The following is a 14,695-nucleotide window of genomic DNA, read 5'->3' on the forward strand; positions in this document are numbered from 1 at the left end:
CCTGTGAGACTCCACTCACCCCCTATCCTGGGTCCCCTCTCTCATCCTCGGGTCCATCTTCCCTAGTGGCGACAGAACTGACTGCTGCAATACAGTGCAGGGCCAGGTGGGTGCCAGTTTAATAAGAGCCTCAAATAAGTCCCTTGCTTCTAACAAACCAGGCCATCTGCAGCAAAGCACCCCCAGACAGGGCTCCCTTCCCCCAGCATGTGCATTGCTGATTATTTGTCTGGCCATGTAATCGCCATGGCAATAAAAGAGAGAATTGCTGGGTTTAATGGGTACACACAGCCGCTAGGCCATCTGATAATATGAGGCAAAACACGCCCTCCCAGCATTCCAAAGGTGCTTCTGGAAGCCCAGTCCTTTGGCACCCCTTAGCCTAGTTAGTGAAATTATTATGAGAAACAAAAAATAATTGTTGCCCATTATTCTTTTCTCTCCTGTTGTTTTTAATCTAAAAGAACACATTTACAACAGGACAAGAAGGGACTTTATATCGTTAAACCCCAGGGTGGACACTGGCCCTCTGCCAGGAGTTGTGGATGGCAGCTGGGGTCTGAGCAAGCCATCGCGCGTCCACAATGATGGTAGCAAGCCAGTCTCGAAGCCCCAGGGTTGTTCTGGAGTTGTTCTGTGAGGACAAGCTGCCTCTGGACATCCCTCAGCCTCAGTTTCTCATCTATAAAATGGCAGTCCCTCCCACCTGATCTTGCAGGGCCTGACAAGAGATGGCACTTGCAGAATTGTCCTCGGTCAGCTGAAGACTGGCCCGTGGAAGTGCTTGTTATGAATTAAGCCCCAGGTGTTCTCAGGGTTTGGATACATCACCCCACTGTGCCGAGGTGGGAACAGACCGAGGCGAAGCCACAGCTGGTCAGTGTCCTGACAAGATTCTCAGGAAGCCCTCACACTGCCGCCATGAGTCCCCTGTCCTGGGCTCAGGGGAGTCTTGGCGATGGCAAGAGCAGAAGGGGAACATTCCCCCTCCAAGACAAGCTCTCTGCCTAAGCAGCTCCATCCCTCTCTGAGCCTGTTTCTCCTGGATAGATAGGAGTCCAACATGAGCGTCCTTCTCAGAGGGCACAGCGACAGGCGTCAGATCAGTGGTTCTCAATCTGTGGGTCGCGACCCCTCTGAGGGTTGCATATCAGATATTTACACTGTGATTCATAACAGTAGTGAAATTACAGTTATGAAGTAGCAATGAAAACAGTTTTATGGTAGGGGGTCACCATAAGATGAGGAATTATATTAAAGGGCCACAGCATAAGGAAGGTTGAGGACCATTGGTCTAGAGGAAAAGCATGGGGGCCATGTGAACTCAGAACCTGGTGGCCTTGGCAGCACATGCCATAGCTAAACAGCTTTCTCCCATCCCTCCTGAGCTACCAAAGCTATAGGAGCAGTTTCAGCGGGTGGCACAGGCCTAGTGGACAGGAAGGCACAGCAGAAAGCAGGTTTCTCAGGCAAGAAGTGGCAGCCTCCAGTCCTGCCCACAGTGGCCCAGGCTGTGACAAGGGTTCCCAGGTAGCACTGATGGCAGGGAAAAAAAAACCCACCCAGCCCTTCCCCCACACCTGGCAGCATCAGGCCCTGGCATAGGCGGTAGCGCCCAGTGTAGCCACTGGCTCTTGTTAGCCTGTCTATGAAGCTGGAGCTACAATTTAAGATCTCTTCCAGAGGCCAGTGGCTTCCCCTTGAACCAAGACATTTCCCACAAACCTTCAGACACCCTGGGAAAACTTCAGTGACAGTTGCTGGGGACCCTTGCTCACCTTCTGCCCTGTAAACTCTACAGGACTTTAGGCAGGGGTGTCCTTGGTGCTAAGATCACATCCAACCCAAAACAAGGGACAAGTTGACTTCCATTCCTCTCCATTCTAGAAGATTGATAATCTCTCTCTCTCTCTCTCTCTCTCTCTCTCTCTCTCTCTCTCTCGTTTTTGAAAAAATAAAAATGATATAGCTAGAAGGTGAAGCAGGAGGGTCACTAGTTTCAGGCCAGCCAAGACACTTAGCAAGACCTTGTCTCCAAAATAAAATATTAAAGGGCGGGGATATAGTAGAGTGGTGGAGTACCTGCCTGGTATACACAAAGCCTTAGGTTCAAATCCTCAGTACCACAAAGGGGAGGGAGGGAGAAAAGAAGGAAAGATTTGAAAGTTTCTCTTTTCCTTCTTTCAGCCATAAGCATCATGCCAGGCTCAGTTTGGAGGTCTGGGAGCCTCCCTCAGCCTCTTGTGCAGTCTTTGGTCCCTTTTACTTCCCAACTCATTCTTTTTACCTATAAAACACTCAGGGCCAAAGTTATTCCAACAGAAACACACACCCATCCAGTCCCAAAGAGAATCAAAAACCTTCTAGCCCCACAGCCCCTGTGGCCAAATGATGGCCAGGCTGACCTTCATTCTAGATCTCCTCAGCATCCCTGAGCAGCTTGGTCCTTCCTGTCTGTGACATGAGTGTTTGTGGCCTGTTGTGTCCCCGTGATGACCTGTGCTGCCCGTTGTCTGTTGAAATTCTCTGTTGTGTAGGTAAAATGCAGGATGGCAGTGCCGACAGCAGCCAGAGCAAAGGTAACCACAGCCATGGGGCTTGAGTCACAGAGATAGGGACTCCTTGGGGCCAGAGGCAAACCACGCACACTTATGGGGAGCTCTGGCATCTTTGGGGGTGAAGTCGTGATTCTCATAATACTGGGGAAGATAAACAGGTGTCATAGCGAGGTGAGGGTCTCCCAAGCCTACCTACCCATCAGCTGGGGTCTGGAAATCGTCTCTTAGAGGCTCTTACAGTGGAGGCTTGGCCAGGCCTCTGCAACAGAAAGAGCGCTAGGTTCTTCTGTCCGTCCCACACCAAAAAGGATCCCTTGGCTGGGTATGAGAGCTTAGCTCTTGTGCCTTGGACACCTTGCTTTCTTTTTTAAGTCATGCTTCGTGTCCTTCCAGTTCTAGCTCCCTAGCATCCCAACAATTTGGCCTCCCAGCAGAAAGCCCTTCTCTTTCTGTCTGATTGTGATAGGGCCAAGGGCCCATTTAGGGTGGGGTCTATGAGCTCGGTTCAGCCTTGTCCTGCTCGGAATCCAGGGTAGAGTCCTGTCCGGGAAAGCCCCAAAGTTGTCTCTGATCCCAGGTACTGCTGGGACCCAGAGACTATAGCTGGAAGGGACAGGTCCCATCCGAGGCTTCTTTGCCAGCCACGAAGGGCCCAGACGGGGCGATCAGCATTTCTCCTGGGCAGGCAGGGCGGGTGCTAGGATCCCGGCCTGTAGGCTGACCTGCATGTGTGTGTGTGTGTGTCTCTGTGCACATTCATGCTCTGCCCCCACAGCCAAGCAGCAGGATGGGGCAGCTGCAATGGAGATGCAGCCCCTGAAGAGCGCAGAGGGTGGCGACGCGGACGACAAGAAGAAAGCCAACATGCACAAGAAAGAGAAGTCGGTGCTTCAGGGCAAGCTCACCAAGCTGGCTGTGCAGATCGGCAAGGCGGGTGAGTTCCCAGACCAGGCCCCACCCTACTCTGCCCTCTTTCGCCTCACCTGGAAAAGAAGCATCTTGATTCCAATGGGCCTTGAGGCCTGCCCTGCTCTACAGTCAACCTGCCACAGCCACGGCTCTGAGCATCTGAGCTGGCAGTTTCCCCTACCTGTGGGTCCCTGTCTTCTCCCCGGTAAATGGCGATAATTCTTGTTGCCGTCTGATAGATTACTTTGATAATTAAAAATGACTGCGTAGACAAGGGGCCTAACCTGTGACTTATACAGTGCCAGACAGACCTTGTAGGGCCTAGCATTGAGGACAGCAAAGACTTTATCCTGAGAACAGGATATGGAAGAGGTAACAGCAAGGGAGAACCAGAATGGATTTGGCCTTGCTAATGACCACCCTAGCTATAGTGCAGAAGGAGGACTTCGCTGCAGAGTCAGGAGTCCATGCAGAAGGACTTGTCTGAGCCCCCGAGAAGCAAGCCAAGCTTCCCAATTGAGACGTTAGCTGCAGGCAATCACTGTGGCAGTCTCCTGGCCCAGGAAGCCAAGCCCAGCTGCAAGGTGAGCCCCAGCACAGCCTTGACCTCCCCTTGTGCTGAGGATGTATGAATGGCAAGGCCTCCCACCTGGCTACTGAGGCCTCTGTGGCTGTCTCCATTTCTAATTATAGACAGCGCAGCAGGGGGCAGATGCAAATTATAGGCTCAGTGGTCTATATTTAAACCTGGTGACAGCTCTCGGCTGCCGGCTGCCGGGAGCTTGGCTTCCCGCCCCTGCGGCTGTCAGGCAAGGATAGAGCTAGGCTCTGATGTTCCGCAGCTGGAGCTGGGGTGGGGAGATATGGGCCCAGGGATTTCCTCCTTCGCAGTCTGCTGTCACAGGCAGGTGACTCCACAGTGACATGTGGCACTGAGGGACCAAGAAATTAAATGGTGACAACCTCTTGGCCTCTGAAACCTCAGTCTCCACTCCCACCACCATGCCAGGGATAAAGTTCACAGTCAAGCATCCTGGGCTCCCAGCCTCTCCCTACCTCCCTCTGGGGCTGAACCCCTGGTGGCCACGGATTATGGATGGGCCCTCCAAGTTGAATCTGCTGAGTAGGAAATATATATCATAGAGGGTGGAAAATCAGAGGATCTTGAGACCTGTGGAGAATTCCTAGGCTTTGCTTCACCCCATGGGACCCCTAGACCACAAGCTGCATGACAGAGCACACCCACGTGCAGAGCTGCCTGGGCCTTGAAACCTGTACATTGGCCAGGGCATCATGGGCAACGGTTTGGGGTGGTTGCTCCCACAGAGCCTTACCATCAGCCCTCCTCCATCAGAGAAAGCAGGTGGCCACAGTCCCCACGGCACGTGGGTGGGCACACGCAGCAGTTCAGAGATAGGCATACTGATCTGGCAGGAGGGACGCCGAGGACCCAGCATCACCCTAGTCTGGGGCTACCATCCAGTCACTTCCCTTAGCTGAGCCTCTGTTCCCTCCACCTGGTACCCTCTCCCCAGGACCACTGCACATCCTGATAGCTCCTCGAATACCATCTACTCCAAGACACCATCCCTGGCCGTGCTAGCTCCGGCAGCCACTCTGTAGCACACCACCCTCTTCAGCCACATCTCCTGGCATCTTTCTTCACGGCATCAATCCATGTCTGTAGTGATCTTCTTATAGCCAAGCATGGTGGCGCATACACACACACACACACACACACACACGTCTATCATCCCAACACTCTTGCTGTGTTCTTCCCACTGGTTTCTTACGTACCTCTGCCTGCGCAGGGTGTCTGCATTTGTTACTGCCCAATCTGTGTCCTAAAGGAGGAAGCACCCTGCACCTGGCACATCACAGGTGCCCGGAGGTGTTTGTTGAGTAAGATTTCAACCTTACCTCATTAATTGTACACTTGCATACAGGTGGCTCTCGCTGGACTCTTGCGTTCCCTCCACAAATGTTTATAGTGTGGCTGAGTGTCATGTAGGCAGGCACCGTGGTAGGCATTTTACTTGCATTTCCACGCAAGCTTTGCAAAACATAGGCAGGAAATCTGCCCCCAGGCCTCATACAGAAGAGGCAACTGAGGCTCCCTGAGGACCCAGGACTTGCTCTAGGCCACAAAACAAGGAAGTACAACTGACTAGGAGGTGAATTGAGGTCTGCCCAGGAGGCCTTCAGAAGGGGTTTAGTGCACACCTCACCCCTCCCCTGGAGCCGTCTGAGCAGGTGTCCCCACGTCACAGGCCTGGTGATGTCAGCCATCACAGTAATCATCCTGGTGCTCTACTTCACCGTGGACACCTTCGTGGTCAACAAGAAGCCGTGGCTGACAGAGTGCACGCCCGTCTACGTGCAGTACTTCGTCAAGTTCTTCATCATTGGCGTGACGGTGCTGGTGGTCGCTGTGCCCGAGGGCCTCCCTCTGGCTGTCACCATCTCCCTGGCCTACTCTGTGAAGGTAAGGAAGGAGAGCGGTGTCATCGGGTGGCTGAGGCCGTCCCAGCTGGGCTTCAGTCAGGGAACCAGGGAGGACCCAGAACTTAAAGATGAGCTAAGAAGTGTGTGACTGCGGCAGGGACTTGGAGGGAGGATGTGGGTGGGTCCCCAGGCTTTGCCTCAGAGGCATGATGCGAACTGAGAGTTAGGCCCTGCACCGGGAGTCCCCTTATTCAACTCAGCCAAGCACAGCTTTACGGGGATGCAACCTGGGCTGGCCAGACCTTCAGAATTTTTCTCAAAAAGAAGCCAAAAATCTATACTTAATATAAACTGTCCTGATACATATTGACAATCAACTCAGACTTAGCAAATAAAATGGGACTGCGATATGGCTCAGTGATAGATGACTTAATTGGCAAGCCTCCGAGGCCACAGCACTGCAAATTGTCAAATGCAGACACCACCGTGCAAGACAGAATACAGTCCCCTTTCCACAAAACCCAACAGGTAGGGAGTGGGACAGCTGAGCAAAACCACACAGGAAGCCGCTACCCTTCAGGTAGGGGTTACTGAAAACCAGGCGGGTTTACAAGCAGTTACGTGAGGTACCACCTGGATATGTGCTGACCAGGTGGGAATCTAGGACTTTGCCTACACGCCTATGTACCTACTGAAGCATCCCATGTACCATCAGAGAGCCCACGTGCTACAAATCTGGCCCGTGGGGCCACTACCAGAGTGTCCTGTCTGCTCATGTCCTTCCTCTTCCCTTGGGATTTCCCCCATCCTGTTGGGCAGGAACATGGACTCCTGTTTCCCAGGATCCCAACACCAAGACGTTGCTGAGAAGGCTTTTGTTCTGAGACACTGGCAGCTCAGCCAGTGAGCAAGGCGAGTGTCAGTTTCCAAGCCGGAATTTGGACGGCGCTCTGCGATGTAATTTCATATAGAGAGTGATCTCCCTGCAAGTGCCAGCGAGTGGCGGTTCTGTGTAAGGGATACAGCCCTTATCGGCTCCCTCTCTTACAGTTCTCAAAGAAACCCCTTCCCACAAACCAAAACCTGAACAGGTCACAGCGCAGTACTCCTCAGGGCCCAGCGCCTGGCAAGGGTAGTTGTTGCATGGTCATAAGTAGGTTCCCATTGCCACACCACAGGGACTCTGTGAAGCTTGGCAGAACTGGTTTGGGGACATCATGAGCAGACAGTTTTAGGCCTGAGCATCTTCTGAAGTTTTTATCTCTGGCTTGGGACTGGCAAAACCACATGATTAACAGTGAGGCCAACATTTCCCCTTTGAGCTTGCCCTGGGGGCCACCATCAAGAGCACAATGGTGAGCTCTTGGGCTAGCAGGTCTTAACAGGAACAGCATACAATCCAGGAACATCATTTTAACTGTCTTAGTAACTGCCCTTCTAAAGATAGGACTGGGGAACTGTCTTAGAGTATAAAGCATTTGCTGGGCCGTGTGTGTGAAAGCCCAAGGCCAGATCTCTGCACCCACATAAAAGTCAGGCCTCGTAGCATGAACCCGTGACCCCAACCCTGGGGGACCCCACACAGATGGATCGTAAAGGGAGCATGCTGGCCAGCCAATATAGCTGACATGGCAACCTCCGGGTTGAGTGAGAGAGCCTGCTCAGAACATAAGGCAGAAAAGATACCCCAGTGTCAGTCTCTAGCCTCCGCATGCACCTGTACGAGAAAGTATACATATGAAGGGGTGTGAATGTGACTGGGTATATAGCTCAGGGATAGAGCATTTGCCTGGCACACATGTGGCTCTGGATTTGATCCCCAGCACCACATAAACTGGGCACAATAATACACACCTTGATCCCAACGCTTGTGAAGTGGAGCAGGAAGTTTAGAAGTTCAAAGTCATCCTCATCTACATAGCAAGTTCAAGGTCGGCTTGAAATACATGAGACCTTGTCTCCAAAAGAAAAAAGAAAATAATAGCCAGGTAGCTTAATGAACCCTAATAATACAAATTATTCAAACGTATGTCCAAATTACCAACAATCCACCATGATAATCAGCACAAAAGAGATGCTTCCTTTGGGTATCTGTTTTCATAATGTCTGTAAATCCAGTGTCTTCTATACACTCTGGGCCACACTTCAAGTGCCCATCATCCCTCCGCAACTACCATGTTGGACAGTCTTGATGAGAGATATTTGTACACTTTGTTTTGAGTTTTGTTTTGTTTGTCATAGAGAGAGGTTCACTGTGCAGCCCAGGGTGGCCGTGAACTTACAGCATTCCCCCTGCCTCTATCTCCCAAGTTCTGGAATGTGCAACCATGCCTGACTTCCAACAAGAGATTCTTAAAGCAAAGAGCCAAGGCTCCTTCAATGAGGACAAGTGGACTGGAATGTTATGGAATGAACTAGAGTGCCAGGTTAGGGAGAGCTGGGAGGTCAGGAGTAGCTGGGATGTCAGGAGTATCTGGGAGGTCAGGAGTTGCTGGGAGGCCAGGAGTAGCTGGGAGGTCAGGAGGAGCTGGGAGGTCAGGAGGAGCTGGAAAGTAAGGAGGAGCTGGGAGGTCAGGAGGAGCTGGGAGGTAGGGAGGAGCTGGGAGGTAAGGAGGAGCTGGGAGGTCGGGAAGAGCTGGGAGGTCGGGAGGAGCTGGGAGGTCGGGAGGAGCTGGGAGGTAAGGAGGAGCTGGGAGGTCAGGAGGAGCCGGGAGGTCGGGAAGAGCTGGGAGGTCAGGAGGAGCTGGGAGGTCCGGAGGAGCTGGGAGGTCAGGAGTAGCTGGGAGGCTGGGAAGAGCTGGGAGGTCAGGAGGAGCTGGGAGGTTGGGAAGAGCTGGGAGGTCAGGAGGAGCTGGGAGGTTGGGAAGAGCTGGGAGGTAAGGAGGAGCTGGGAGGTAAAGAGGAGCTGGGAGGTAAGGAGGAGCTGAAATGGTCAGGAGGAGCTGGGTTCAAACTCCAGGCTTCATCTCACCACACATATGATCTTGCTCAGCTCACTTTGGCTGGAATTTGTCAATTGCGAAGTGGATTTTCAGTCTCCTCCCAGGTCTCCCCAAATTCCTACAAAATAGCACTAGAAAACAGACTATAAAGCATATTGCAAATTCATTGATCAGACACTCACTGTACACTCACTGGTGTTATTAACACAAGTCATAAGAAAGGGAAACACAATAGCATTCTATCCCGCCGAAACTCATTTTCAGTGAACTAAATCTCTATCTAAATTGCCCAGTTGCACTCCTTTTAATCCTGTAATAAAGAGCTACTCTAGGGAACAGGATGAAGGAAATCAGACCCTTAGGCACAGACTCCACTTGATGTTGCCTCTGGTGACTTTTCACAAGCGCTCCTTGTCACGTGGGGTCAGCGTGTCAGCAGGGCCTGCCTGAGAATTACACCAGTTCAATTACTTGTGGGAGAATCTAGGAGTTAGGAGTATAGAACTGGGTCAGAAACAAAGGCACAGAGAAGGGAATAAATACTGCTAGGTCTGGTAGGATAGTGCTATAAATTTAAAAGGCAAGGATGTTGATAAATGAAACGTGTGTTATAGGTAGTAACCTATATTCATTTTCTTTTTATTACATTGTGTGTGTATGTGTGCATGTGTGTGCGCGTGTGCACATGCACACGTGTCACAGTGTACTTGGGGAGTCAGAGGATAACGTAGAGTGTCATTTCTCTCCTTCTACAAATCTGGGTCCCAGCAAGTCACTATCTGCTGGCCTTCTCACTAACCTTTATTTTCCTTTTCCTGTGTGTGTGTGTCTGTCTGCCTGTCTTTTAATTGGGGGCTAGGAAGATGGTTCAGTGTGTAGGAGTGTTTGCTGTGTGAGCCTGAGGACCTGAGTTCAAACTTTGAGTACCCATGTAAAAAGCTAGGTCAGTATCCCCAGGGCTTCTGACCGGCAGAGACAGGATGGTGGCCAGTCAGTCTCACCAACATACTCCAGATTCAGTGATAGACTCTGTTTCAAGTGGATGAGGCAGAGAGTCCCACAGGAGAACACTAAGTACACTCCTTTGGCTGTCTCATGTATACAAATGTGTGCGTGCACACACGTCGTTTTTATTATGCATGCTATAATAAATGTCCATTATAGAAAAGGACATTTATAGGCTTGAAGAAGTCAATACTATTCTGCAATTCTATCACCTTGTGATAATGACATTATTGTTTTCCTATTTTTACAGACATTTTATCTGTATACATATGTATCCTGAATGTATCTATTTAGGGTGAAGCTGATGGGTCTCTCACCAGGCACCAGGAAAGCATTTGAGAAATTCAGAACCAAATGAGGAGCACCTACTTACATTAAAATAGGAATAATTAGGGCTGGAGAGATGGCTCAGTGGTTAAGAGCACTGACTGTTCTTCCAGAGGTCCTGAGTTCAATTCCCAGCAACCACATGGTGGCTCACAACCATCTAGAATGAGACCTGGCACCCCCCCTCTGGAAATGCGGGCACACATGGAAGGAATGCTGTACACATAATAAATAAATAAATCTTTAAAAAAAATAGGAATAATTAGGGATGACCCAGCCTTAGTTTTTAAAAAATCTTTCCTATACTTTTTTTCCATGAAGAATGTAAATGAGAAGGCTGGAGAAATGGCTCAGAGATTAAGAGTACTTGTTGCTCTTCCAGGGAACCCAGGTCAGTTCCCAGCACCCACGTGGTAGTTTACAACTGTCTGTAACTCCAGCCCGGGGCTTCCGATGCCCTCTTCTGACCTCTGTAGGTACACACATGATACACATACATATGTGGGGGCAAACAGTCATACACACAAACTCAATAAATCTAAAAGAAAATGGTTTTTAAGAATATACATGGCCAGACAGTGGTGGCACACACCTTTAATCCCAAAACTTGGGAGGTAGAGACAAGTGGATCTCTGTGAGTTCAAGGCCAGCCTGGTCTACAGAGTGAGTTCCAGGACAGTTAGAGCTACACAAAGAAACCCTATCACAAAAAAAAAAAGAAGAAGAAAAGAAAAGAAAAATATAGATGAAGCAGTGTGTGGTTGAACACGCCTGTAATCTAGCACTTGGAAGACAGAGATGGAAAAATCTTGAGTTCAAGGTTATCCTTGACTGAGTTGCTAGTTCCAGGCCAGCCTGTACTGCATGAGACCTTGTTCTCAAAAGAGAATGTGAGTGACTTCTGTGATAAAAATTAATAAATTCAATTATCAAATGTTAACTGGTCTAAATGATTAATAAAAAGGAGCAGAAGACCCACATGTGGGGCTAAAGGAGCCCAGGGGTCACTTGGCACGTGCAGAAGGTCAAGGGGAGGCTGAGACCTGGGAAATTCCCCTCACCCTCGCTTCCTCTCAGTTTCCCTTTCACGTCCCCGTTCTCTAGAAAATGATGAAGGACAACAACCTGGTACGCCACCTGGACGCCTGTGAGACCATGGGCAATGCCACGGCCATCTGCTCAGACAAGACCGGCACGCTAACCACCAACCGCATGACCGTGGTCCAGGCCTATGTTGGCGATGTCCACTACAAGGAGATCCCTGATCCCAGCTCTATCAATGCTAAAACCATGGAGCTGCTGGTCAACGCCATCGCCATCAACAGCGCCTACACCACCAAGATCCTGGTAAGTGGGCATGGAAGCATCCTCCATAGTGGGGTACCTGATGGGCTGCTGATTCTGACAATCACATAATCGGCAGCTCGACTTTTTTTTGTTTGTTTTTTGTTTTTCAAGACAGGCTTTCTCTGTAGCTTTGAGGCCTGGAACTTGCTCTGTAGATCAGGCTCTCATCGAACTCACAGAGATCTACCTGTCTCTGCCTCCCTAGTGCTGGGATTAAAGGTGTGTGCCACCACCGCCCTGCGGTTAGCTCAACTCTTAACTCTCTCCTAACATAGCTGCAATGTTTGTGAAACCCAAAGAAACTGTTATTACTAGTTATTACTGATGATTGCTGTGATTTAGATATTTATTTTTAATCCCTGCCATTGAAACACACACATACACACACACACAAAATTTTAAAAATAAATAAACACTTCTTTTCGAGACAAGGTTTCACTGTAACTCTAACCTGGGACTCAGGTCCACCGGCCTCTGCCTCCTGAGTGCTAGGATTAAAGGCGTGTGCCACCACATCCAACCATAATTGGTTAGCTTTTGCCACACATCAAGCTACTCCAAGTCAGAGCTCAGAGCAGCTGTAAACAGTAGTCTCTCTGTGTGAGCACACTCCAGTCCCCTACAATAACACTGGCTCAGAAATCTGCGGGAAAGGACTGGGGAAACAGTGTGGGTGGAGCAATTGCCTTGCAACACAAGGACCTCAGTTCAAACTCGCTTTTAAAACACCAGGTCTATGGGCCAGTTAGGTGGCTCACTGAGTTGAAGAAGGGCTTGCTGCTGGGCCCAACCAGCAGCGCAATCTCCAGTACTTGTAAAGGAGAGAACTGAGTCCCCACGTTATCCTCTGGCCTCCTTGTGTGGGTCATAGCGTACCTGGGCTAGGCGTGAGTGAGCACACCTCCGATCCCAGCACTGGAGAGCTGGGTTTAGGTGGACCTTTGGGGCTCAGGGACTGGCCAGCCGAGCCCATTATCAAGCTCCAGGTCAATGAGAGATGCCATCCTGTGCAGCACGCTGGAAGGCTCCTGAGGCAAACGCCTGATGCCCCTCGACTGTCACCCATCTGCACACGTGCACACACAGAAACCAATGCGCAGACACACCGATATGTGTATCAGAGCCTGGGCCTGGCAGCCTCGCTACAAGCCAAGTTTGGCTACTCGTCCTCAGTAGTCCAGCTGAAGACAAACAAACAGAGAACAACAGCACAGGGGGAGGGTCATTTGGTGTGGCCACATTAGGAAAAACAAAGAGCTCTAGAAACTTCACCCCAAGGCCAGCTTCAGAGTCCTGACACAGAGTTCACGTTTAGGATGTGCCGTGCCAAACAGCCTGGCACTGAGCTGCATGGACATTGGTGATTTGTAGACTTTATGTTTTGTCCTTACACCCTAACGATGCAGAAACAGCCGTTTCTCAGCATTTACGTTGTACTGGGTCTAAGTCATCGAGAGATGAATTGAAGTGGAATTTGCATGGGTTCTACTGCGCCATTTTAGCAGAGAGACTTGAGCATCTGCGGACTTCCGTGGGAGTTTGTGACCTGTGGCCTGTGGGTGGATACTGAGCGTTCAAGCTGGGCCTCATTGCACTTCTCCTGGCCTTCCTTATGCCTCTCAGCTCACGTAGACAGCTGTGCTGGAAGGGGTAGGATAGCACTGGGTCCAGGCTGATTCCGCTCAGCTTGGCATGTGTCGCCTCTTCTGACAGGATAGTCTTCGCGTGTCCACAGGAATTCGAGAGGGTCCTGAAAGAACAGAGGCTGAGCAGGCACTCTGGAGACCTGAGCTAGGAACTGCCACTATGTCATTTTGTCTTACAGTATTGGCTAATATGTGCACATCAGGAGATTGGCTCCAGTGTGATGGCCTATGCCCTCTCTCACAGGGAAGTGCTGGGAAGAGCCTGGGTTCAGAGAGGGGAATCAGGGTGACCAGTTCACGAGGTGTGTCTCTCGGAGGAGGCTGCCATTACCGAGACATCCCCATGAATGAGACGTAACTGCCTGTCTCAGCTAACTGGCCTGCTCCCAGCTTGGTTGAGAAGCACTGGTGTTCTCTTGATAATTCACCAGACGTCGCCCGTCTAGATGTTCCCTGCTGCCCAACTGTAGGGTGTTTCTCATCCTGTTCAGCTGAGTGACCCTCCAAATGTGTGGGAGCCCTGACCTCCCCTCCTGCCCCTCAGCCTGCTGTAACCCTTGAATGTATCCGCATGGGTCTGTAAGGAGCCCCCAGAGGCGGCTGAGAGCCCCGAGAGGTGGCTGAGGAGCCTGTGATTTGGTCACAGGGAGGCCAGGCTGGTGAGGGGAGGAGGAGGCAGCTTCTGTCCCCTCCACCCTGGGGCAGCAGGCTGAGGGAAGCAAAGTGACAAAGGGGGAAAGCAGGTCGGACAACGCGTGTGGTAGAGCACTGGGTGGAGGGGAGACGCCCGAAATGACAACATTCTTATCCTCTTTCCCCCGATTCGGAAGCAGCGCTCTCTTCTGTTCCCCAAACTTCCTAGAAATAAGCAGACACTACTAATGCTTCTGTGCTGCAGAGTTGGCAGAGAGGAGCGGGCAGCTCCCAGAGCAGGGTAGCAGGAGTGGCCGTGCGGGCGCAGCCCCACGCAGTGGGCTTGGACTACAATGCCTGTGAGTTCTTTACAGTCAGAGGGAGTTCCTGGGATCTGTCTAGAGGGCTGCAGGATCACCTCTGGCTGAACAGTGGGGTTTCTCCATGGAGCAATGCTTCCAAGGCTGGCAGGGAGCTTGGGCGGTGTCTTCAAGTGAGCCGACGCTGTGTCTAGGCAGCATCAGGGTCAGAAGTCAGCTGTCTGCCCAGGGTAGGGTTGCAGATGCTGAGACTGAGGAGGAGCCGTGTTAACTGGAGTTAGGTGGAGTCAGAGCTTAGGCATGGACAGCCTCCTTACAAGCCAGGCTTGAGCGCTCATCCTCAGTAGTCCAGTTAAAAACAAAATTAATAGAGAAAAGCAGGGAAAGGGAGGTTTACCCAAGGTAGCCATGTTGGTAAGAGGCTCAAAAAAGGTCTAGGGACCCTCTCCTACCCTAAGTCACAGCGCAAACTTTGCTCAAACAGAAGGCAAGAGGTTTACATAACTAGAGCCGCTGGTCAGGGCATGGTCCCACCCATCCCTGGCCCGTCCTTGTCTGAGCTC

The 14,695-nt window shown here is 51.0% G+C and overlaps 1 protein-coding gene across 8 annotated transcripts in view; it reads left to right on the forward strand.

The window, feature by feature from the left end:
• The window catches only part of Atp2b2 (ATPase plasma membrane Ca2+ transporting 2), a 327,316-nt gene that overhangs the window by 265,902 nt on the left and 46,719 nt on the right, over positions 1-14,695 (forward strand). For 6 of the 8 annotated variants that reach the window (XM_057792733.1, XM_057792742.1, XM_057792682.1 and 3 more), the window contains 4 exons: positions 2,538-2,579; positions 3,334-3,492; positions 5,738-5,952; positions 11,291-11,533. In XM_057792733.1, the coding sequence (XP_057648716.1) occupies positions 2,538-2,579; positions 3,334-3,492; positions 5,738-5,952; positions 11,291-11,533 (659 nt within the window). The remainder of the gene's footprint in view (positions 1-2,537; positions 2,580-3,333; positions 3,493-5,737; positions 5,953-11,290; positions 11,534-14,695) is intronic. The other 2 variants (XM_057792700.1, XM_057792725.1) reach the window with 1 other exon arrangement.

This window comes from Chionomys nivalis, chromosome 1, assembly GCF_950005125.1.
Source record: "Chionomys nivalis chromosome 1, mChiNiv1.1, whole genome shotgun sequence".
Lineage (NCBI taxonomy): Eukaryota > Metazoa > Chordata > Mammalia > Rodentia > Cricetidae > Chionomys > Chionomys nivalis.